The 26714-nt window shown below is 38.9% G+C and overlaps 2 protein-coding genes across 2 annotated transcripts in view; one reads left to right on the top strand and one right to left on the bottom strand.

Moving 5' to 3' along the window:
- The window catches only part of CFAP69 (cilia and flagella associated protein 69), a 68162-nt gene extending 63063 nt beyond the window's left edge, over window positions 1-5099 (top strand). The window contains exon 22 of the mRNA XM_027539314.1: window positions 3583-5099. Coding sequence (XP_027395115.1) covers window positions 3583-3588 — 6 coding nt within the window. The 3' untranslated portion in view covers window positions 3589-5099. The remainder of the gene's footprint in view (window positions 1-3582) is intronic.
- A 636-nt stretch (window positions 5100-5735) lies between these two features.
- LOC113891361 (protein FAM237A-like) lies at window positions 5736-6868 on the bottom strand. The gene is made up of 2 exons (XM_027539309.1): window positions 6466-6868; window positions 5736-5988 (listed from the first exon to the last, which is right to left on the bottom strand). Exons 1-2 carry the CDS (start codon window positions 6825-6827, stop codon window positions 5967-5969), a joined length of 384 nt encoding a protein of 127 aa, XP_027395110.1. The 5' UTR covers window positions 6828-6868; the 3' UTR covers window positions 5736-5966.
- Window positions 6869-26714: the final 19846 nt, after the last annotated feature.

Genomic DNA, 26714 nt, shown 5'->3' with positions numbered 1-26714 from the left:
GTCTGGCGGGCTACAGTCCATAGAGTCGAAAAGATTTGGACACGACTGAAGCAACTTAGCATGCACGCACACATGCAAAGAGGAATGACTGAGACACAAGAATGGGTGTGGACAGGAACCTGCAACAATGAGATGGCCCATACAAAAAGCACCAGATACACATTGGGTACATCTGAGATACATACAGAATGGAGATGAAGTGTCCGTGACTAAGAGAAAGGAATGTTTACCCCATTTTGTAGACTATAAGTTCCTTCCTCAGGCTCCAAGCTCCCTAAAGACAAGACAGAGACCATATCTCATTCATTGTGGTAACCAACACCTTAGTTAATTACTGAATAAGTGTGATTGTAGCCCCAGCTCCTGGCAGCCTTTCCCTCAACTTACGCAAATACAGCAAAGTCCTGAACTCAAAGGGAAGATTCAACCAACAAAACACTATACAAGGAATGCTAAACACAGACACGTTATGGTAGTTCAGATGCATTCACTTCATAAGAGTGGTAGACTTTCTCTAAAATCAGGCACAAGTACTATTACATTAATATGACCAGAGAGTAGAAATAGAATTGATATTACTTGGGTGAATATCAATTTTTGTATATAGTACAACTTGGTATCTCCAGATTTATTAGGACTGACTGTAATCAAAACAGTCTGTGCCTTCTGTAGAACTTCTCCCTGTTGTAAATCTCACCCATCAGAAAGAAGAAAGGTAAAATAGGGCAGGTTATTACCATTCAACAGAGGAAGAAATGTATGTGGATGAAGAGTAGTAAGGTTGCTTAATCCAGACGCTTGTACTTGGTAGACAGACAATACCCAAGATCCCATGTTATAGTTCTAGGCACCCAGCAGTGAGCCTGCAAATCAGTCCCTCTGTCTGACATTGTCACTAATTCTAACAAGTCTCCATCTCTGCTCACATCTGTGCTCCCACTACATCACTCCTGAGCCCATCCAGCCTGGCTGAAAGGTGGATAGTATATTTCCTTCCATGAGTCAACTGAGACAGAATTTTAGCTCCCAAACTTTTACTAATAAACTAAATGAAAAAATAGTCAAGAAAATAAAAATGGAGTTTAGTGAGCCCAGAAGAAAGTGGCTTCAACGCTGTTCAATGAGAATCTTACTACATGAGGGAGGAGTTCATTACCTGATTAGATCCTTTCAGCCAGTGCTTGCTCATATTGGATGAAAACCAGTGAATAATTAGGTGAACAACTATTGCTCTTCTGTTCCTCAGTCTGCCTTCTGGAACACAGGGTACATTTCATATCACAGGGAAAAACTATGATGTTCACCCTAAGTCTTTGGGGATCAAATATCCAGTTTATTTAATCATTCCAGACTATGAATCTGGCCAGCTCTTTCTGAAGTGCTGAAATTTGTTAATATTCCTCTATACTGACACCAACAGAACCAAACAAAAATTTACAGGTTTAACATAGATACATAGAGGGTATAATAAAACTAGTCCCTCTCATTACTTTGTCAACAAAGGTCTGTCTTGTCAAGACTGTTTTTTCCAGTAGTCATATATGGATGTGAGTGTTGGACTATAAAGAAAGCTGAGTGCCGAAGAATTGATGCTTTTGAACTGTGGTGTTGGAGAAGACTCTTGAGAGTCCCTTGGACTGCAAGGAGATCCAACCAGTCCATCGTAAAGGAGATCAGTCCTGGGTGTTCACTGGTAGGACTGATGTTGAAGCTGAAACTCCATTACTTTGTTTGGCCACCTGATGTGAAGAGCTGACTCATTTGAAAAGACCCTGATGCTGGGAAAGATTGAGGGCAGGAGGAGAAGGGGACGACAGAGGATGAGATGGTTGGATGGCATCACCGACTCAATGGACATGGGTTTGAGTAGACTCCGGAAGTTGGTGATGGACAGCGAGGCCTGGCATGCTGTGGTTCATGGGGTCGCAAAGAGTCGGACACGACTGAGCGACTGAACTGAACTCATTTTTTCTCACCTACGGCCAACACAGCCTAAGCTTACATTAGTCATTGGCAGCCATGTTTCATGAACACTTATATTTAATTTATGTAGATAGTTCCTTTTCAAGGAAATGTAACATAACTTCCCATTCCCTAAAGTGTGGGTTATGCTTAATGCCATGCTTTCAAAGAATACAACATAGAAAGAGAAGGGAAGGTAACTTTACAGCTAAGAAATCTGGTAAATACTACCTTGCATACTAAGTCACTTCAGTCGTGTCTGACTGTGACCCCATGGACTGTGTAGCCTGCCAAGCTCCTCTCCCTATGGGATTCTCCAGGCAAGAATACTGAAGTGGGTTGCCATGCCCTCCTCCAGGGGATCTTCCCAAGCCAGGGATTGAAGCAGCATCTCTTATGCCTCCTGCACTGGCAGAAAGGTTCTTTACTACTAGTACCACGTGGGAAGCCCAAATACCTTAGCCAAGGTTAAACACCATCCGTGGGGTATGTTATGTTGACAGCATGTACCCTTGATATGAAGTGTTGAGGACAGTGCTTTACCTCTGTAGTTTTCATCCCCCAAAACCTATAACCCCCATCAAAACCAGAGAGAAACATCAGGCAAACCCAAATTGAGGGACATCCTGCAATATACCTGGCCAGTATCTGGAATTGTCAAGGTCATCAAAAACATCTTCTTAGAGTCTAAGGAGACATGACAACTCAATGTAAATGGTGTCCTGGATGGGATAGGGTTGAGTGGGGAACAATTCATAGTTTTCTTTTCCCTTATTCCAAATCATCAGACTGGAACAGCAAGAGGACATAAAGGGGGAAAACTAGTGGAATTCAAATAAAATATGAAGTTTAATTTAGGTTGTATCAATACTGGTTCATTAGTTATGACAAACATACCAGACTAATGTAAGATGTTAATAATATGGAAAAATGGGTGAGGCGTATATAAGAACTCTCTGCACTATCTTGCAACTTTTCAGCAAATTTGAAACTATTCTGAAATAAAAAGCCTATTTAAAGTAAAAAAAAAAAAAATTCTCTAGGAAGAGCAGAAGAATTTTAAGCATAGGCACTCAGTAAATTAACCATTGTATCACCTCATGAAGAAATATTTTGGGAGCAATATTAGATGGTTTTATTTGTTTTGTTTCTCTGCACTTTGAAGCATGTGGGATCTTGGTTTCCCGTCCGGGAACCAAACCCACGTCCTTTGCAGTGGAAGCGAGAAGTCCCAACCACTTGACTTCCAGTGAATTCCCAATATATGTTTTGCTATCTTTTTTCCCTCCTTAGCTTTCAGCACTATGAAAAAACAACTGGTTTTGAATTAAGCTATAAGAGTTCAGCATATACACAAAGCTGTGAAACTGATTGAGTCTTTACCATAACACCACTGCAAGAATGGGTGGGTTTGAATTTTTTTTTTTTTTGGATCATCGTCGTATCTGACTAGTCTGATGATTTGGAATATGGAAAAATAGAACTATGAATTGTTCCCCACTCAACCCTATTCTGCTACCATTTCTCTTTGGTTAAAAAAAAAAAAAAGCTTATATTTTGGTATCATAAAAGTGATTTTGAATTAATTATATTATTTTCTGCTGCATCTTTGTCCCACAGCAGTGACAATTCTGGAAGCAAGGATTGTGTCTGGATTACTCAGCAGTGTACCTCCAAGCTCAAAGAATTTGTGTTGAATAAATGATGAAAAAAGAATAAAATTTTCTATATACAAATGACATGATTTGTGCCCAAAACTGGGGTGATTTAACAGAGCATTATATCTAAGTATCATCAAAGAGACTTAAGATGAACGGCTCTAAAACCAGAATGCTCAGTTTATTTTTAACATCTTTAATAATCCAAGGTAGCATGTAAATTTAACTAGGAGAACTATGAAACCATTTTCAGTTAATCTATTTTGGAAGGTTAGAAATTAATTTTATTAATATTAAAAAGCTCATCATTGGTGCAATAAAATTTTTATGACAACAAGGATTGCTGACAACTGGCTGAATAATTTTTTAGGCTAAAATGACATGATCTTGCTTTATGGCACTCAACTGTTGAAGTTCCGAAAGAGGGCTGTTTTCTAAGGAAAATCATGACCCCATGCCTCTACAAAAGGAAATGAATTAATCAGCTTCATGGGTATTTGGTCATTTTTATAAAAGAACATATGGCCTACCCTCCAACTAGTTGATTTTCTGAGCTTAGGGATCTATCTGTAATTGGCAAGATAAAATATTCTCAATCTAGAAACTTATAATATTAAACTTAAAACCTCATATTATCTGTAACCAGTTATTATACAAAACTTATTTATATGAAATGCTACTTGTAAAAAAAAATACCTGAAAGTTATGCAGTCCATTAGGACTCATGGGACCCCTGAAATTATGTACAAAGTATGAGTGTATGTATATAAAACCCCTAGTAGAGGGTCTATAATGTCATCAGAATTTCAAAGTGGTCCACAACTCAAAGAATGTCAGGTCCCCTCCTTTAATTCAAAATTTATTCTTGGATCAAATGAAACCATCAGACAATTCATATTATTTTTGATGCTTTTGAAATTGTATTTAACTGTGTTTGGGTGTGCTGGCATCAGGTTACATTGAAGGCTAGCTGTCACTGTTGGGATACTTGAAAACACAATGCTGTAACCCATGGCAGCCATTATAAAAAACCTATGGGACAGACTTCTATTGATCCTCAGACCTAGGAAAAGCTAGGCTCCCAAACATATTGCTTGGTCCCACTGTGAATCTTGAAACCGCTCATGAGTCCCAATTCACATTGGAAATTCAGACTAAATTTATGGCTACCCTTTATCAAAGGTATAGAACTTTATGACATGCATTTAAAAGCACTGACCTAAAACTTTAACTGCATATTATTTGTTTTCTATCTATTTCTCATCATCCCAACCTCTTCATCTAATTCATGTTATTCTATTGTTTGGTATACGTCTTTAAATTCCACATCCTTTTTACAATAAAATGTGTTATATAAAAGGAAATATAAAAACAATTTTGTCTTCTAAAGACAAAAATTCTATCCAATTACATTTTACTAAAGGGCTTCCCTGTTAGCTCAGTTGGTAAAGAATCCACCTGCAACACATGAAACCTCAGTTTGGTTCCTGGGTTGGGAAGATCTAGAGAAGAGATAGGCTACCCACTCCAGTATTCCTGGGCTTCCCTTGTGGCTCAACTGGTAAAGAATCTGCCTGCAATTGCAGAAGACCTGGGTTTGATCCCTGGGTTGGTTGGGAAAATCCCCTGGAGAAGGGAAAGGCTACCCACTCCAGTATTCTGGTCTGCAGAATTCCATGAACTACAGAATCCACGGGGTCAGAATTAGACATGACGGAGTGACTTTCACTTCATTTTTGCACTTTACTAAAATGAAGTTTCTTACTACTTTTCTGTTTGTTATTCCTTTTTTAAAAATGAGGACAATAAAAATGAGAACATAAAATGAAATTTTAGTCCTTAATGGATAAAAAATAATATATAAGATAGCTTGGTGATGAGACACATATATCAGAAGACACAGAGTACACTACATCAAGATTAAATATTACTTTTTAGGATAATATTGGCATTAGTTTTGGCACAGTTTTAAGGTCAATATTACATATAACACCAGATAAAACTGGTTGTTATTTTACCCCATTGATCATTGTATTAAAATATATATACTGTATTTGCATTTTAAGTGGTGTTTTTTTTTTAAAAAAAAAATGCTTTACAAAGATGCCTTCTAAATTAAAAATTACTGAAAAATTATCCAAAAATATAGAAATGATGACTCAATAGGCATAAAACAATTACACATCAACAAAAATACAACCTTCATCAATATTAAATAACTGGAAATAACAATTTTGATAAATGCTGTAGGAAATATTTGAGCTCATAAATACTGACACAGGGTTAAATTTTCAGGTTGGTGCCATCCTGCTTGAGGTATTTCCTGTGTTCTCTTAAATGTAAAACTCACGTTTTATAAAATCCAGTCCTGTAAAGTCAGAGAGGAAAAATTGTTAACACTTACTTTAATATGATTCTTGAGTTTCCCTCCCTTTAAGCAACCCTACTGAAAATATTAATTTCAAAAGTCTGAACACATGTTGATGTTTAAAAAATTTTTAACAAATGTAATATGAATAATTACAGGGCTAAATGACTCTCTTATGAACTATTCATGGGGAAAAATAAGATGATAATTTATCTAATGATTACCAAAATATATTATATTCCAAGATCATTTAAAATCAAGTATTTGCACATCAGAGCTCCCATGCTTTCTAAACAATATAAAATCAGCAAAAATGAAAATCAAAGCTGATCAAATTAGGAAAAATATGGCAAATTTGCTAGCTTATTAGATAAACTTTAAAAATCAGAAAGATTAAATGTTGAATTTTTAAGAAAACCAAACTGCTATTATCTAAGTACACATTTAAATTCTCTTATCTTCTGTAGAAAATTATACCTGGGAGACATCAACTGTCTTCTGCCCATTCCATGAGATCTTGAAAGCAAGCAGTCTACATACATGTCCCAGAAATCCTGAGCTATGCTTAAGAAGACATTATAATGTCTAGGCCACTGGGATTTTTGCAGGAACAACATGAAATTCCAGAAAGCATCCACATTGTGCTCTATCTTGAGTTCTTTGAGCTCTATCAATGTCAAAGAGCAAGTATTCCAGCACTGGGGATCAATGTCTTCCATGATCCCTGGGTTGTTGCTGGCAAGTACGCCCTTTTGAAATTCAAAGTCAGCATGAGTCAGATGGATCAGCAACATGCAACCCAAAGGCAAGTAGAACCATCTTCTTGTGGCAAAATCCATATTCTGTACAGAAAAAAAGGAATATGTTTTTAGCTTAAAAAGAAAATTATTCAATTACTTTATGATCTGTTTAAACCTAAAAATTATAAATACTTATATATTTGGTTTTCATCAAATCAAAATTGCCTACTATGTATTTGTTGGTTTTCCTTTACCTTGCTGACTTTCAGACCTCCCCTCAAAAGGATATTAGAGTAACAACTTTACCAACATTCTGATAAAGTCTTCAGGAGTCACTGAAATCCAACACATGTTTATGAAGTTGTGATGAGATTCATTTCATCAAAGATCTTTGAAGCATGTGCTCCAACCTTTCCCATTTACAGGTTAGAAAATTTCTCTTGATATGGTTCAGCAAGTTCTTAGCTCTTCTGTCTCCCTATCCAAAACTCTTACCACCATACATTTCAATCAAGAGGATCAAAACGCAGCCCATTTTATGTGTAACCATAAGAAAAAGAGTGTGTAGTGTTTCGCTGGCATTTTCCAATCGATCAAGTGTTGAACACTCAAGCACCATTTTAGGTTTCAAAGTTACTGATGAACTTTGAATATTCATTAAAAAATATGTTATGAACTGATTACTAGTGGATCCCTGCCTTTTCTCAAGTTGTTCAGGAGTATGAAGACAATAAAGATGATAGAAGCTAATATGACATGGTGCAGCACAAATGACATTCAAGAAATGTCATTCAAGAAATTCAAGAAAAATCCTGATATTTTCTTAGGATTCTGTGCACAAGCTTCTCTAAAAACTGACTGCTCAGTAAATGGGCCTGAAGCCTATAGATGAAGTCAAGGTCTAAATTCGCTTTGAATGGCCATACAGTTAACCATTCCAGGCTGGCACTGGAAATGTCCCTGACACAACCTTTACAACCAGGAGTGGAGTGTCCAGAACAGATCCAGGAGATGGGACTCACATTCTTCCCTGTGTACAGCGGTCCTTCACTTCCCCTCCCTCCAGCACCCCGCCTCCCGGCCAAAAGAAATAAATAAAGTTAGGTGAAAGACAAATCGAAGGAAACAAATTTAAATTTAGATTATTCAGGTCGTTTCACACTGTGGAAAATTGTGCAGATTTCCCAAACAGAGCTAACACGACTTCCCCCAAATTGTGTAGATTTCCCAAATAGAGCTGACAGTAGCCAGTTTATGACACAAAGGGACTGAGTGGGACCAGAGAATTTTCTTCCCCGAGAATTTCAGGTTATACTTTCCCAACCAGTGCTCTCCTCCCGGATCGGGTCACCTGCACGCAGAGGGAGCTGGCGGGGAATGGTACCTCTCGTAGGCGGCAGAGACAGACGTCCTGGTGTGATGTCCTGCGTTCGTTCACTGCGCTCCCTCAGGTACGAGGGTGGCTCCTGCCTAGAGGGGGACAAGAGGTCTCAGAGGGGACTCCCTTCCCCTGCCCAGCCAAGCCCACCCACTGCAGGCAGGTGACGGGCGAAAGCGGTGCTGTGACCTGCCGCGAGCGCTCACCGGGCACCCTGAACTCGCCCTGAGGAACCCTCTAGGCGGCACCGTGCTGCGGAGTCAAGCGGCTCAGGCGCCCTGAGAGCGGCGCTGCGGGACCTGCTGCGGCCGCTGGGGGACCTGCTGCGGCCGCTGGGGGCTCGGAAGTCAGCCCTGCAGACCGAACCTCGCGCCTTTTCTAGAGACCGAGAGCCGGCAGAGAGTGGGTGGCTGCTCTCAAGGCCCCGCCCTCACCTTGCTCACCTCCGCAGCTCTGAGACCCAGAAACAAAAACAATGTGAAAAACAGTAGTAAAGTCACAAGACCATCTCACTAAAATATGATAGGTGAAAAATCCTAAACAAAATATTATCAAACCAAATTCAGGAGGATCTAAGAAAATACACACCAGCATCAAGCTGGGATTATCCTAATTAATGAAACATCAACACATGAAAATCGATTAGTGGATTCACCACATAATTCACCACATAAGTTGAAGAGAGAAACCATTTGATAAAATTCAACACCCATTCAAGATTAAAACAAAAAATATTCTTAGTAAACTTAGAAGGGAATTTCCTTAATCTCTTAAATGATTACGGTTGCCAACAAATGTATTAGGTATATTCTTTTCTACTGTCAAATAACGCATGTTAAAACTTCTAGAACAGTGACAAAATTATATATTTCAAATACATAAAGACAAAGCTTAGTAACTAGTCACATTGATATGCTGCTGCTGCTAAGTCGCTTCAGTCGTGTCCGACTCTGTGCAACCCCATAGAGGGCAGCCCACCAGGCTCGTCTGTCCCTGGGATTCTCCAGGCAAGAACACTGGAGTGGGTTGCCATTTCCTTCTCCAATGCATCGTCTGTCCCTGGGATTCTCCAGGCAAGAGCACTGGAGTGGGTTGCCATTTCCTTCTCCAAGACATGAAAGTGAAGTCGATCAGTCGTGCCCAACTCTTAGCAACCCCATGGACTGCAGCCTTCCAGGCTCCTCCGTCCATGGGATTTTCCAGGCAAGAGTACTGAAGTGGGTTGCCATTGCCTTCTCTGCACATTGACATGAGACGGAAAGAAAAGATAACTAATGTTTTCGGTATGCCTGCTTTTGGGGGGTGACAGTAACAATATGAAAAACAGAAAGGAAGATTAGTGGGGAAGTTAAACTTGATCTGGGATGTGTTGCATTAGAATTGATTCTGGATCTTCTGGAGTATCTAAAATTTAGCTAGAAATAAAATTAAGTTGAGCGATCTCTGTTTTGATAAAAATTATTGCTTCCACGAAAGTATACACTGATAAAAGAAAGTTAAGATGAAGATAGAAGACTATGCCCAAACTTAGGGGTCCATGAACTTCAAATGGAATCAGTGAAGGAGGAAGAGATAGAACAATCAATCCATACAAGCTCCAGGGTGGTATGATGTTACAGAACCAAAGGGAGGATGCTATAGTGTGAACGTTTGTGCCCCTCCAAAATTTATGTTGAAACTCTAATCCCCAGAGGTGATGGTATTAGGACATGGAGGCCCATGGGAAGTGTTTATGGGACCAGTGCCTTATAAAAGGTGGTGGCTCAGATGGTAAAGAATCCACCTGCAATGCAGAAGATCCCGGTTTGATCCCTGGGTGGGGAAGATCCCCTGGACAAGGAAATGGCAACCCATTCCAGTAGTCTTGCCTGAAGAATTCCATGGACAGAGGAGCCTGGCAGGCTATAGTCCACAGGGTCACAAAGAGTCAGAAATGACTGAGCGACAAACACTGCCTTATAAAAGAGGCTCCAGAGGGAACCTGGCCCCTTCTATCAGGTGAGGACACAGCCAAAAGAAGGCAATCCAGAAAGGAGCCTTCACTAAAACCCAACCATGCTGGTACCCTGATCTTGTTCTAGCTATCAGAACTGTGAAAAATAAATTTTTGTTGTTTATAAACTAGCTGTTTTGTGGTATTTTGTTATGTTATCCCAAATGAACTAAGACAGAGTATATAGCTGAAGAATCAAAACACTGATATGGGTCTCCACTTGGAAAACTGGTCTAGAAAATATTATTTTTCATGTGGCAAAAAGGAGTGATGAAACTCAAAAGTACACAATTTATTTAAACATGCTGCTGCTGCTGCTGCTAAGTCACTTCAGTCGTGTCCGACTCTGTGCAACCCCATAGACGGCAGCCCACCAGGCTCCGCCATCCCTGGGATTCTCCAGGCAAGAGTACTGGAGTGGGATGCCATTGCCTTCTCCGTTATTTAAACATAGCCATAATAAATTCATGTAGAAGCTTAGATTTAACAACTTGTTATTTATAAAGTCAAGTTAACTAATCCATCTAATTATAATTTCATCTAAAACAAACCCTGAATAATATCCAACTTTCCATGTCAGGTATCATTTTTACCAACATACTTGACCAGCAGCAACATATTCATCACCATCTTATCATGATCCTCTTATTCCCAGCATATTCCCATTGTCCCCAGACTTCATCATTTAAGTTATATCCTATCTCTCCCTTTCTCTCTGTTATGTTAGGCCCTGATCCCACTTTAAATTCCCCTCCATTTAATTCAGCCTTCCTTCTGCAATTAAGTATCCATTTTCACTACAATAGTTGGCATCTATTTGTACTTGGCATCTATGGCTATATATATTGTCTTTTCCCCCCATGAGAACATGTAATCTTTCCTACTATCTTTCAGTTCAGTTCAGTTCAGTCACTCAGTCGTGTCCGACTCTTTGCAACCCCATGAATTGCAGCACACCAGGCCTCCCTGTCCATCACCAACTCCCGGAGTTCACCCAGACTCGTGTCCATCGAGTCAGTGATGCCATCCAACCATCTCATACTCGTCCCCTTCTCCTCCTGCCCCCAATCCCTCCCAGCATCAAAGACTTTTCCAATGAGTCAACTCTTCGAATGAGGTGCCCAAAGTACTGGAGTTTCAGCTTTAGCATCATTCCTTCCAAAGAAATCCCAGGGCTGATCTCCTTCAGAATGGACTGGTTTAGGAAATATTAATACTACCTAAATACTAAAAATACTATCTTTATTTCATGTTCTTCTGGTGACTGGCATATGATGCAATCAGCACTCAGGAAATAATTTTTAGCTGATTTATCCTTCATATCCATGATATTCACTCCACTTAGGGAGTTTTGTCAGCTTTACTCAAGGCACACCCAAGTCTTTCAGAACTCTAGTATTGCCTGTGAAAATTTCCTGGGTTAGTCAGGCCAGTAGCTTTTTCATTTGCTCCCATGCTTCCTACCTTACACTTATCTGTCACTTTTGTTTACCCTATTTCTTCTTTATATAGCTTTTATCTCCAGGAAATACTGCCATAATCACACTCCCACAGAATTCAGAAGAGCACTCCACACACAGCAAGAACATGTTGACTAATGTTGAATACCCACACAAAGAGTAATTTTTCAATTCACTGACTTTCTGACTCATTATAATGAAAGACATTAATTAAAAAATCTACCGATATAATGGCCTTTAGTAAACCATAATAACAATGTATTTATCAAAATGTGATTCAATGACCTTAGGGAGAAAACGGGCAGGAAATGAAGTTGAAACAAACAAGTACCCTGCGGAGAAAACAAGCACTAGCTGACTGCTGACAAATTGAAGGGAAAATATGCAATTTTTTTTTCAAGAACATAGGAGAAAAAGATGAACCAAATACTGACTCTGAAACAGGAGAAAAAGAAAGAGTTGAAGAGAGAAGTTGAAAAAAAGATCATATAATCTTAACCCTTGGCAAAAAAGACCACTAACAGAAATATTTTGTCATCATTTAATAAGTACAAGAAATAAAAAGTTTGACTTAGGTTTCTGTATCTTTATCTTTGGTTTACCTAACACAGCATATGCATAAACATGTATTCCAGCATCCTTATTTTACCTCTTTGCATTAATTTTTAGTGGTTGTTTTAAGGATCACAATGTATATCCTTAACTTTTCACAGCCTACTTAGGGTTAGTATTGAATCAATTCATGTCAAATACAGAAATCTTTTCAAGACAGGAGTTCATTCACTCACCCTTGCCTGTTTTTGCTAAAGCTGTCAAATGTATAACATCTACATACATTAAAACTCCATGATAGATACTACAATCTTCAATGCTCTCATCGCCACCCCCAACAACAAGATCTGAATTTGCATCTCTTTGTATTTCTCTTTAGCCTGTAGTACTTTCTTTAGTGGGGCTTCCCTCGTGGCTCAGATGGTAAAGAATCCACCTGCAATGTAAGGGAGTTGGGTTTGATCCCTGGGTTGGAAGATCCCCTGGAGAAGGGCATGGCAACCCACTCCCAGTATTCTTTCCCGGAGAATCCCATGGACAGTGGAGCTTAGCAGGCTACAGTCCATAGAGTCGCACAGAGTTGGACACGACTGAAGAGATTTAGCATGCATGCACGCACTTCCTTATTATTTCTTATAGTGCATGCCCACTGTCAATATATTCTTTTAGTTTTCTTTTTCTGAAAATATATTTTATTTCACCTTCATTCTTAGAAGGTAATTTTCACTGGATATAGAATTCTGATTTGTTGTAGTCTTGTTATCCCTTCCCCTCCAGTACTTTAAAGATGCTCCACTGTGTTCTGGTAGTCAATAATTCAAATTCAAATGCAATGTGTCATTTTTCTCTGAAAGCTTTCAAAATAACTTTTTCCCCTCAAATTTGATAATAATGTGCTTAGTTGTGCACAGTGCAATTCTGATGCTTGTTGGGGCAATCTGAGCACAGATTGGAAAAGAATTTCCAGACACAGTGTGTTTTAGTTGCTCAGTCATGTCCAACTGTGACCGTATGGACTGTAGCCCACCAGGCTCCTCAGCCCATGGAATTCTCCAGGCAAGAATACTGGAGAGAGTTGCCCTGCCCTTCTCCAGGGGGATCTTCCCGGCCCAAGATGGAACCTGGGTCTCCTAAATCACAGGCAGATTCTTTACTGTATGAGTCACCAAGGAGGCTCCAAGACAGAGTACTGCAGAAAAGAGTGAGTGTAAGAACAAAGAATAGAGATAAAGTGGGTACTGCAAGTGCAGCAGGCCAGCTTCCTGACAGACCAGGGAGAGTCAAGCGTTTTTGAGAGTTAATAGCCAATTTTTATAGCCTCAAGACAAAGAAAATTCCTGTTGGAAGGTTAGTGTTAGGTAACTGGTTGGAATGCTATAAGGTGTCTACTGTAGTGGGCATCTTTGTCTAATTGGGAGTCAGAAATTTTGTTAGTGATGATCATTGGGGCATTTGGCAATGGTTATAAAGGGGCTCAGTCAGCTTTAGAGGTGAGCTTAGTTCTGGGTTTCCCTTCTGTGACTTTGGGGCAATGCCTCAACCTGTAGTCTGGGGGGCAGGACTCAACAATGCTAACTACCTAGAATTAGGCCACATTTGGCAAGTTAGGAGCATAATCCTACCCTCACATCAGAAGCCAGATGCAAATTCCAGAGTTTTCAGGTCACCCATGCTTCTGATCAACTGACTACCAACACAGAGGTTTCCAGTACTCCCCAAAGTATTGTAGTTAACTAAGATGAGTCACAGAACTTGTACTTGCATGTTCAGTTGCTCAATCATGTCGACTCTTTGCCACTCCATGGACTATAGCCTGCCAGGCTCCTCTGTCCATGGGATTATTTTTTTATTGATTTGACTATACCAGGTCTTAGTTGCAGCATGCGGGACTTTTCATTGTGGCATGTGGGCTCTTTAGTTGCAGCATATGAACTCTTAGCTGAGGCATGTTGGGTCTAATTCCCTGACTAGGGATGGAACCCTATAATTTTATCATAAAGTATATAAATCAGGACCAGCCAAGTGGAAAGACCCATAGAGTGAGGTCTGGGGGTCCAACCCACAAAGCTTTTGTGTCCTTAGAATGCCCGATCTTCCAGGCACATTTCTGTATAATTACCTAATCAGGCTCACCTCAGTGACTAGACTTTTTACTGGAGTTTCATTACATAGGCTTGATTGACTGAATCAATTTTGAATATTTTGATTGAATCATTGGCCATGTGCTTGAACTCAATCTCCAGCCAATCCTGCCCTCTTCAGAGGCTGGGCTTATAACACCTAACTCAAAGCCCCAATCCTGTAATTCCATGCTTGATCTTTCTCATGTGGCTAGCCCCCATTTGGAGTCATCTTATTCAGGTGTGGGCCCAGAGGCCCACCATGAGTAACAAAGACTTTCCTATCACTCCAAGAAATTACAAAGATTTAGAGGTTGTCTCCTAGGGAGTAGGGACAAAAAAACAGCCAAATTATTATACAACAGTGTGGTTTTCTTTGTTGTTATTTCATTTAAGGTTTGTTAAGCTCTTGAATGTGTAAATTTATATCCTCCACCAAATTTGGAAAATATTCAGCCACATTTTCCTTATATATTATTTCTGCCCATTATACCTTTCTCTCATCTCCTTCTGGGGTTCTAATTACACATGTCCTAGAGCTTTCAGTATAGTTCCTGAGGCTCATTCATTTTTACTTCATTATTTTTTTTTTCTCTGTGTTCCTCAGGTTAGACAATTTCTATTAATTTTTTTCTTTTTTCTTTTCTGGCTGGCATGTAGGATTTTAGTTCCCTAACCAGGAATTGAACCCATGCCCTCTATGGTGGAAGGCCAGAGTTCTAACCACTGGACCACCAGGGAATTCCCAATAATTTCTATTAATATACCTTCAGCTTTGCTGATTTTTTCATCACCTTCATTCTGTTGTTAAGTACATCTGGTAAATTTTTATTTCAGATATTACAGTTTTTAGTTCTGGAATTTACATTTCTTTTGTTATAGTTTCTATTTATCTGTTAGATTTTCTATATTTCATTCATAATGCACATATTTTCTTTTATGTCCTTGAATGTATTTTATAGTAATTGCTTTAAATCATTGTCTGTTGGTTTCAGCATATGGGGCATCTATGGGTTGATCTTTGTTGATTGTCTTTTATCTCAAAAATGAGTCACAATTGCCATGTTTCTTGGTTTATTAAGTAATTTTAGGTTGTATCCTTAACATATTATTATCCTAGCAACTTTAGGTATAGCCTTAACATATATTTTGCAAACAGATTGGAGTCTGTAATACTCTCACAAAGAATGTTAGTTTGTTTTTTTTTTTTTTTTGGTATGTTTGTTTGGTTTAGCATGCAATTGATGGATTGGGCTATATTTTGGAAAGCTGACTGCTTAAAGTTTGTCCTGTTCAGGCGTGATTCAGGCATTGGCAGAAGAGTCATTAAAAAGATTTAAGGATTCCTTTCTCTGGATCCCTCCTACTTTGGATTTTCCCCTTACTTTCAAGCAACTATAGTTATGCCAAACTCAGTCCTCTACTCTTCAAGCCACAAAACCTAGTGTTTTGTAGCAGAATTTTAGCCAAAATGCAGGGAACAGACTCAGTTTTGTCCTTAGTCTGGAAACAGTGAAAACAAGGGACCTGAGTACAACAACCCTTCTTACAAACTGTCAGCTTCGCTCTAGAATCTACTTACTTTTGGTCATTCTCCAATGCCTCACTTAGAGTTTACCCATGTCATATGTAGAAGGATCATCTAACAAGAGCAACTCATGTTAGAATTCCTCCATCACCCTCATTTATAGGTTAAAAAATCTATAAAAGGAATTTATTAGAATTGAGGCTCACTAGCATGAGAGTTTGGAGAGGGCAATGGCACCCCACTCCAGTGCTCTTGCCTGGAAAATCCCATGGATGGAGAAATCTGGTGGGCTGCAGTCCATGGGGTCGCTAAGAGTCGGACACAACTGAGTGACTTCCCTTTCACATTTCACTTTCATGCATTGGAGAGGGAAATGGCAACCCGCTCCAGTGTTCTTGAATGGAGAATCCCAGGGACGGCAGAACCTGGTGGGCTGCGGTCTCTGGGGTCGCACAGAGTCGGACACGACCGAAGCAACTTAGCAGCAGCAGCAGCAGCATGAGAGTTGAGTTGAGTTGTGGTAGTAAGACAGATGTTACTGGGCAATTTCCTTAAATTTAATAAATACCACTAGTTTGAATTCATTGGCATGACAGTCAGTGTTAATTAAAATTCTATTATTTCTATAAGCACATGTTATAAAAACTCAGAGTATAATTGTGACATCAACTAATTTCATAATTTTTAATAAAAGAAAACCATCATGCACTTTACTCAAGAAGTATCTAATTAGCACTTACTTCTTGCCAGATGCTGAGCTAGGTTTGGAACTGTAGTGGAAAACAAGTAGACAAAGCACTAGAGGTAGGAGACAGACAGTAAACAAGTAAACAGATATATAAAGAAAGGGGACCGTTTTAGATAGTGGCAAGTGTTATGACAATAACAGAAGATAACTGAGAGGTGGCTACAATCTTAGACGTGGTGGTCTGGAAGATGTTTCTGAAGAGATGACATTTCAGCTGAGACTAAATGACATGAAAGAGTTGGCTAAGGGGACTTCCCTGGAGGTCTAGTGATTGAGACTTCACTTGCCAATGCAGAGGGTGCAGGCTTGATCCCTGGTTGGGGAGATCCCTCATGCTTTGCAGCCAAAAAACCAAAAACATAAAACAGAAGCAATATTGTAAAAAATTCAATAAAGATCTTAAAAATGGTCCACATTTTAAAAAATCTTTAAAAAAGAGAAAGAAAGAGTTGGCCAAGAATATAAGAAGAGCTGGCTATGTTAGAACATGTCAGGCAAAGGGAATTAGCTAGCAGAAAGGTCTTAAATTCAGTATATGGGTAGTGTGTTGTGTCAAAAGAATGTCATGAAAAAACTGTCAGGGACCAAGTCATGTGGGGCCTTATAGCTTTGCATTTCACTCTAATTGCAATGAGGAGATATGAGAGAATTTTAAGCTAGAAAAGAAAATTATCTGATTTATGTTTTCAAAGGATCCAACAGGTTACTCTGTGAAGCATGAACCAAAGGGGTCAAGGGTAGAAGCAGGCGAATCAACTGGGAGGCTTTTACTACTGTCCAGGCAAAGGATAAAGGTAAGAGTGAAGATGGTGAGAGGGTATTGGAATTGGGAAATATATAGGGGGTTTGGCCAACTGGATCACTGAATTCCTGATGGAACTGGTAGGAAGTGGGGGTTCATAAACTCCCTGTGCTTATATGGATGAATTTTTCAGGAGCCTTGAATGCCCTCAAATGGAATGAAATTTTTTGTGTATATATTCACAGGGACTTTGTGTTGGGAGCATACACAAGTTTCATCAAATTCTTAAGTGAATTTGAAGTTGTCTCTGGAAAGCAAAGTCAGTGCTTCCTAACACTTTACCCTCTGGATTTTCTTTTTCCTTCCTTTTCTGTTTATGATTATGTAAAAGCAGAGAAGAGAGTAGAGACTGAATTGTTATCAAAGAATTTTAAATTTATATAAAGAAAGGATACATCTTGAGAGTCAGCTTTCTTTTTAATTTTACTTCATTGAGTATATAAGTACATATATATAAGGTAGACAAAAGACTCAAAGAACTCAACTTTCTGTTTCCAACAACTTAACCACTCCATAATGTGTGAAATTCTCAGACATTATGATTAGTTCTAGCATAGTGATTTTCATAAACTAGGGCTACAGTTGTTAGTAAAATGATACTCATTTGGGGATGATATATCCCACCTCTTTTATTCTTTTTTCCCTGTCTGATATGTACAAGAAATAATAATAATATAGCTCTGACTTAGTGGTAATTCCTATGTGCCTATATAAATTAAATGAGTCAAGATCACTCAATTTTATATCTATCTAATTTTATATCTATATATATCTAATTCTGCTATAGACTCTAATATATAGCCTCATAGCAATGTTTTACAAGTAATCTTTGTTTGCTTTCTTGTCTCAACACTTTAATATCTTAGGAGGAAGTAATACAAAATTGATGTAAATATTATTGATTTTTCAATCTGTGAACTGTAATTTCTACACATCATAGATCTTATTGTCTTTTAACAAAAAAGAGTGCTTATTAGCTAATGAAACACCATTTTCCTTTGATTAAAAGGAAGAAACTACCTTTCATCTATGAGAGAATTTTCTGTCAGAAATATTACATGGCAAGATGGGTAATATTAACAAGATGACATTTCATGTGAAAGATGATTTCCTTAATGAAGAGATGTAATCACCCCCAACTGTTGGAGAGGCAATTTACAGAGCAGGCAAAGAGAAGTCCAAATTTGAAATGAATGGCACACAGGAGAGTTTTCACAGTCCAAGATCAGCCCTCCAAGATTTACTTGAAGGATTATTTTTATTATTTCTTTTACACACCAGAAAGGGAAAAAAAGAATAAAAGAGGTGGGAAATGCCATCCTCAAATAAGTATCAGTTATTATAATAGAAATGTTGTAAAGAGAAAAATTCATATTAATTCCTTCTCCAGTTCCCCATAACTAAATTATTAACCAGGAAGAGAAATGACAAATTTGAGATCACACACAGATGCAAGAAAGAACACAAAATAATGTGTTAACATCTTGCTGCTGCTGCTGCTGCTAAGTCGCTTCAGTCGTGTCCAACTCTGTGCGACCCCAGAGATGGCAGCCCACCAGGCTCCCTCGTCCCTGGATTCTCCAGGCAAGAACACTGGAGTGGGTTGCCATGGCCTTCTCCAATGCATGAAAGTGAAAAGTGGAAGTGAAGTCGCCCAGTCGTGTCTGACTCCTAGTGACCCCATGGACTGCAACCTACCAGGCTCCTCTGTCTATGGGATTTTCCAGGCAAGAGTACTGGAGTGGGTTGCCATTGCCTTCTCTGGTTAACATCTTAGTCAAATTCAATTCCAGCTCCAAGTTTCTTATTTTTTCAAAAAGGGAATATCGTAGGATACTGAATGACAAGTTACAGCTGAGATATCAAGAGGACAGAGATACTTCATACCCAAGGCAGGTGCCAGATCCAAATTCAGATTTTTAAAGGAAAGGATCACAAAATTCCTGGACCTCCAGGTCCTCCATCCTGGATGCGTAGGGATTAGGCTATGCCTGTTCCCTCACGCTCATTTGGATGTGTCTCCAGGAAGCCTACTGAAAGGAGCCTTTGAGAAACCTACTAAGAAAACGTATTGTCTTACTTCTGCAGTGATGAGGCAAAATGACTGCAGAGAAATCAAGGAGTCAAGAGATTGACTCAAAAACTGCTTTGATGGTAATGGGAGAGAGGTTCTGCTGTTTGGGGACTGGCCAGAACTCTCAAATGCGACCAGGTAAAGTCTACATGAGGGCTTCCCATGGCATGGAGGTGGGTAGTATATAAGAAAAAGCTCATCTGGATTTAGTACAATAAGGCTACAGAAAAGGATCAAGGGGCTCAATTTACAAGGATAGGATCTATGTGGACCCCCAATTTCTGGAGGGAGCAAGGGCAGAGAGAGCCTAAATCTACCACTCGAACAGAGATCTATCCATTAGGAAATCAGAGGTGAGAGGCTCCAGTGATGGGACTCTGCCAAGTACCTACAAAACCATCCATGAAAGGGTCAGCCCTAAATATTTCTCAATCCCAGGACCTGAAATCTAGCCCACCAAACAAATTTTGAGTAAGGATTTTCTTACCTTCTTACCATATTTTTCTTCCTCTCTTTCACGCTCCAACCAAATCTGGAAAGGTCTGAAACCAAGATTAGCAAGCTGGCAACTAAATTCAGTCATAGCTGAGAGAGAGGAAAGATGTTACTGTAAGTTAAACGAAAGTGTGTTAGTCACTTAGTCATGTCTGATTCTTTGCGACCCCATGGACTGTAGCCTGCCAGGCTCCTCTGTCCACAGGGTTCTCGAAGCAAGAATACTGGAGCGGGTTGCTGTTTCCTCCTCCAGGGGATCTTCCCCACCCATGAACCTAGGGCTTGTTCAATGTAAAAGTAACTAAATCATTCACATATAAACTTTAACCAACTGCATCATATAATGCTACCTAGAATAAACAACTTACTCTTTATTCTCTCTAAATACAGCCTTAACTTCTCCTTTGTTCAACTACTGCCCTGTCCTTCTAACTCATCAGAAACTGTTTCAGCATTCTGTAACGTCAAGGGTAGGAGGGGTGATGCTTAGCATAACTACAAAACACGTCAGTTTCCCCTGGCCTAAGTTTTGTTACGTACTAGGGTTTTAGCTTAATCTTTCTCACTAAGAAGTATGTAAAAGCATTATGTAGAATAAAAGCTTCTATGGATTATGTTACCTTTTGATAGCTTCATTTTTTTCTCCTTTATTAGCATTCAATTTGGTCAACAAAAAATGGGGCATATATAATATACCTAATATCCTTTCTAATGGATATTTCCAATCAAATAAAATATGGTTTGAGAAAAGGACTTAGTGTTTTCATGAAACAGTAGGAACAGAAATAAAGTTCTAGTGGGTTGAAGAGTGAGTGGGAGATAAAGAAATAGATATAAGAAATTAATACCAAAATATCTGGGAATTCTGCAGTAATCAAATGAAAGATTTAGTGTTCTTGCAAGAGCTAGATTGAATGAATTAATGAACTGAAAGGCCAAATGGGATTATCACAGATTGAATTTTTTAAAACTTGTGTCTATGACTCTTAAGAAAGATTGAAAACATTATATATATTTTATATTCTATAAAGCTCTTGAACAAAATGAGTTTTCAATAAACTTCATTTCTGCTCACACAACCATGTCCTCCAATAAGCTATATGTTCTGCACCATCTCAGAGTACATTCTCTGTCATAAGCCCAAGTAGGCTACACAATGAGTGCAATGTGTACAAATGCTGTTCCATTCCAAAGTTGTAGCTTACCATGTATGGAGTGATAGTCTAACACACATGCCTAGGACAATGATTTACAAACTCTTACATTTTTTTAAACAACAATTTGTAATCAGAACTTTAATCCTAAGGATTCTCACTAAACATATTACAAGTGACAGCATAAAAAAAAAAATCTTGCACAGTAACTCAAAGTTCAGCACTACAACGTAACTTTCAACTAGCAGGACACTGTTATTTTGAGTAGTCTCAAATTTCCAAATAAAGAATGTTACAAAGAATTACTATTCAAATTATCTAAGAATTCTATTTCTTAGTAAGTGGTTACTGTTTTATGAAATATCAATAACAAAGAAATGGTTTACATAAATGAGAACTCTGAGTATACTACCAACTTTCCTGCTGCATAAGTACTTTTGTTTTGGACAAGCATTAAGCATCATTATCAAAGGCCCTTCTGATAATGCCACTGCCATTTTTATACCTGTAGATGATTAAAAGAAAGTATTAAAAAAGAGAGCAATCAATGACTACAGCAGAAGCCCTTTAAAACACTTTTTTCCTCCAGTACAAATGGTTGACAATGGGGGTCTTAAAAACATGATTCAAATATTTCTTAGGATTTCTCTCTATATATATATTTCCAAGAAAATAAACTTTCAATGATATCCTTCAAATTAAAAACCCAGGGATCGAACCCAGGTCTCCCACATTGCCGGCAGATTCTTTATCCGCTGAGCCACATGGGAAGCCCTAAATTAAAAACAGGGTGCATTAAAAGCAAAGCAAAATCCTGTTCAATAGAAATAAGTTTTTTCCACTCACTATGAATTCAGGTATCTAACACTAAAATTTTCTTTCTCTCATTAATATAACTACTATGCTTAATTATTCTTGCTTATTATTGCTTAATTATTCTTGTTAAACCATGGCAATGTTTTAGCACATAGCCAAGTGTATGGGACAAATTAGGAACTTGGTAATTGTTATATGTAATTTAAAATTATATGAAATTAAATTGTTATATGTAATTAAAAATTGTTATATGAAATTAAAAGATGCTTGCTCCTTGGAAGAAAAGCTATGACAAACCTATACAGCGTATTAAAAGCAGAGACATCACTTTGCTGACAAAGGTACGTTCAGTCAAAGCTATATTTTTTCCAGTTGTCATATATGGATGTGAGAGTTGGACCATGAAGAAAGCTGAGCACCGAAGAACTGATGCTTTTGAACTGTGGTGTTGGAGAAGACTCTTGAGAGTCCCTTGGGCTGCCAGGAGATCAAAGCAGTCCATCTTAAAGGAAATCAGTCCTGAATATTCATTGGAAGGACTGATGCTGTAGATGTAGTATCTACTACATGTAGATAGCTACATAGTTGGAGATGGCAACATATTCCCATTAAAAAAAGTATTTTCAAGATCAAGGTGTCAATAAGATATAGATATGGAATGACCAAGAAAGAAACTTTATAAATGTTCCCATCTGAAACATGCACACAACAGTCATGCTGAGCTCATGAGGGGATCTTGAACTCAGTGATATGATCAAATCTGTATGTTTAAGAGGAAAAAAAAAAAACTTCTCTGGAGATCATACGGATAAAGGACTACAGTGAACAAGACCTTTGTGTTATATTATTTTCTTTGGGTATGAAAGCTCGTGAAACCTGCTAACTTGAGTTATAGAATCAAGAAAATAATTAAGGTTAGACTGAATCTTATAGAAACAATGTCAGCTGCTACCTTCTCTTATACAAAGGATACCAAGAAGCCTCCACTGCTTTCACATATATCTCCCATGGAAGGCTCTCTCACACTAAAGTTGGACATTTTTTAGAAGAAGGTAGGGCTTTTTGTTCATTTCACAATTAGAGATAAAAACTAAAAGTAAATGCCCTGAGAGCAATACACTCACTTAAAAATCACATCAGCTTGTAAAATGCAGGCATCAAAGCCATGCCTGAGGTCCAGTTTTGATAGGTACTGTGATAGAAAAGCAGAAGGGTTCTTACTACCTGTAGTAAGAAGAGGTGATTAAAAGAAAGGAAGTAGAGGAATGCAGGAAATAAGGGTTAAGAACTAAAAACAAGCAATTATTTCAACGTTTTGTCCTTGTGGTGGCTCTGGAAGAGGAACTGTGGAGAAGAATCATTTTGTTAATAAGGCAAAAGCCTTTGATGTGTAGCTGACAACAAACTGTGGAAAATTCTTATAGAGACAGGAATACCAGACCACCTTACCTGTCTCCTATATCCTGAGAAACCTGTATGCAGTTCAAGAAGAACAGAACCTTACATGGAACAACTGACTGACTCAAAATTGGAAAAAAAAAAAAATTGGGAAAGGAGTACCACAGGGCTGTATATTGTCACCCTATTTACTTAACTTCTATGCAGAGTACGTCATGCAAAATGTTATGGATGAATCCCATCCATGAATCCCAAACTGGTATTAAGATTGCCAGGAGAAATATCAACATCAGACATGCAGATGATACCACTCTAATGGCAGAAAATGAAGAACTAAAGAGCCTTTTGATGAGGGTGAAAGAGGAGAGTGAAAAAGCTGGCTTAAAACTCAACATTCAAAAAACCAAGATCAAGGCATCCAGTCTCATCATTTCATGGCAAATAGAAGGGGGAAAAGTAGAAGTAGTGTCAGATTTACTTTCTTGGGGTCCAAAAACCTGCAGACAGTGACTGCAGCCATGAAATTAGAAGATTGCTCCTTGGAAGCAAAGTTATGACAAACTTAGACAGCATAAAAAGCTAAGACATCACTTTGCCAACAAAGGTCTGTATAGTCAAAGCTATGGTTTTTCTAATAGTCATGTATGGTTATGAGAGTTGGACCATAAAGAAAGAAGGCTGAGAGCCAAAGAATTGATGCTTTTGAATTATGGTGCTAGAGAAGACTCTTGAGAGTCCCTTGGACACTGAAGAGATCAAACCAGTCAATCCTAAAGGAAATCGACCCTGAATATTCATTGGAAGAACTGATGCTGAAGCTGAAGCTAAAGCTCCAATACAGCTTTGGCCACCTGCTACAAAGAGCTGACTCACTGGAAAAGACCCTGATGCTGGGAAAGATTGAAAGTAAAAGAAGGAGACAACAGAGGATGAGATGGTTGGATAGTATCACTGTCTCAGTGGGCATGATTTTGAGCAAACTCTGGGAGATAGTGAAGGACAGGGAAGCCTGGTGTGCTGCAGTCCATAGGGTTGCAAAGAGGCTGACATGACATAGTGACTGAATAACAACAGCAACAAACCCAATTTAATCATTACATCTTGCTAACCTATATTATTCATACCAAAAATTATAGATCAGAAAGTTAATATCACAGAAAATGCTGGGGTAAATTACCTCTTGAATAACTATATTAACAGAGAGAAGTGACAAAGATTATAAAATAGCATTATAAAACACCAGACTCCTTGATTATATTTGCTCATTTTATGCTTAAAGTAATACACCACACTTGCATATGTGCTCAGTCGTGTCTGACTCTCTTCAATCTCATGGACTGCAGCCTGCCAGACTCCTCTGTCCATGGGATTTCCCAGGCAAAAATACTGGTGTAGACTGCTATTCCCAGGGATCAAAGCTGTATCTTGTGTCTCCTGGATTAGCAGGAGGATTCTTTACTACCAGTGCCACTTAAGTGTTTACAAAATACAACGTGGTGTTCAGGATTGGATCCTGGAACATAAAAAGGTTATCAATGAAAAGCTAGTGGTATCAAATAAAGTGTATAGTTCGGTAATAGTATAATAGTATTGTACCAAAATTCGTTTCCTAGTTTTGACAAATGGTTATACAAGATGTTAATTTTAGATCAAGCTGAATAAACAGTATACAGGAACTCTTTGGTCTATCTTTGTAACTTTCTTGTAAACTTAAATTATTCTAAAACAAAACACTTATTAACTTATTAGAAGTCTAGTTTATAACATTAAAAAAGTCAAATTGTACCTTATGCCAATTGGTCATTTGAGATCATGCTTATTACACAACATTCTCTAGCAGTCAAATTTAAAGGAAATCAGTCCTGAATACTCATTGGAAGGGCTGATGCTGAAGCTGAAACTCCAATACTTTGGCCATCTGATGGGAAGAACCGATTCATTGGAAAAGACCCTGATGCTGGGAAAGAGTGAAGGCGGGAAGGGAAGAGGACCACAGAGGATGAGATGGTTGGATGGCATCACCGACCCAATGGACACGAGTTTGAATAGGCTCTGGGAGTTGGTGATAGAGAGGGAAGCCTGGTGTGCTGCAGTCCATGGGGTTGCAAAGAGTCAGACACAACTGAGCAACTGAACTTTTAATCTCCTGAGCAACCATGGGGAAGGCATTCTATCCACTCAATGGCAGAAGTCAGAATACTTTCAGCTAGTAATGACTTCTGCATCAGGTCTGGATAACACCCTGGGTCATTTCAACTCATGTTCATTTCAGCAGCACATTTCAAGGGAGCAATTTACATTTCATGTTTCTTCCACTATCTAGTAACCAGAGCTGTAATAAATATTCCAGGCTCTGGTGGTGTTTTGTTCAAGAAAAATATTATGTTTTCTCATTCGATTATAGCACCTAATGTTCCCCAGTATTTCCAGATGTTTTTATATCAAATTCTCATTTATTTTTATTTGCTGTTATCATGTTCCCATGTAAATGCTATGACAAAGAAAACAATTTGGGCTTGTGTTCACTAGGAAATAAACCTTAGAAAATAAACAGATTGGGCTCAACATAATTCTGACATTATAAGACCTAAGAATAATAATCGAAAAGGACACAAACGTTATTAAGATTAATCATCCAAGTAGTAACAACCTAGTTTCCTTTATTTTTTGGCCGTGCTGCTGGGCTTGTGGGATCTTATTTCCTCCTCCCAGGACTGAACCCGGGTCTTCTGCAGTCAAAGCATGCCGTTCCTCACCAGTGGACCCAGGGAATTCTCAGCCTAATATCCTGATTAATTAAATGACAATTATAGTTTTATTGATGGGGGAGTAAAAAGCGGTTCAGTAGTAGGAAAAGAATCAACACAGAGAGGGATAGTTTCTACATCGTGTCGTAAGTTAGGGGTAGAGATGGGAGAAGGATTGTTTTAAGTTCAGAAAGATGATAAGGCTGGGAGAATAATCCAGAGCCGCCCAGCAGGACTGTGTACGTCAATTCTTCGCGTGAGGGCAGAAAAGCGGGTGGCGGGGCGGACTGCGACCCCGCCGCTATGCTGGTCCTGCCCCTCCTGAGGCTCGCTTCAGACGAGTTGGATAATGACCCAAAATATCTACTGGACCCCTAGAAGCTTGGAGGAGGAAACGGCAACCCACTCTAGTATTCTTGCCTGGAGAATTCCATGGACAGAGGAGCCTGGCGGGCTACAGTCCATGGGGTCGAAGAGTCTGACAAGACTGAAGCACAGAACACACCCAGAAGCTACTAACAGTTGCAAGATTCCTTCCCCACAGAACGCAATGAAATTCTTACAGAACTCAGATCCTGACCGTCGGGTCCCAAGTTGTAAAACATCTCCTGGAAGCTTTTGCTAGACATTACTCAGCTGGTCAGTGAACGGTTTTTTTTTTCCCCCAGCTGAGTTTGAGTTTTTCATGCGTTAGTTTTTACTGTCCGTGGGAGTTTTTTTT

The sequence above is a fragment of the Bos indicus x Bos taurus genome, chromosome 4 (genome assembly GCF_003369695.1).
Source record: "Bos indicus x Bos taurus breed Angus x Brahman F1 hybrid chromosome 4, Bos_hybrid_MaternalHap_v2.0, whole genome shotgun sequence".
Taxonomy (NCBI): Eukaryota; Metazoa; Chordata; class Mammalia; order Artiodactyla; family Bovidae; genus Bos; species Bos indicus x Bos taurus.
This window is presented reverse-complemented; position numbering and strand designations above follow the sequence as displayed.

Coding starts and splice junctions, on each gene's coding strand:
- LOC113891361 (XM_027539309.1), bottom strand. CDS start 6,827: ATGGATTTTGCCACAAGAAGATGGTTCTACTTGCCTTTGGGTTGCATG. Junction 5,989..6,465: donor AGACAGTTGATGTCTCCCAG/GTATAATTTTCT, acceptor CTGACTTTACAG/GACTGGATTTTATAAAACGT.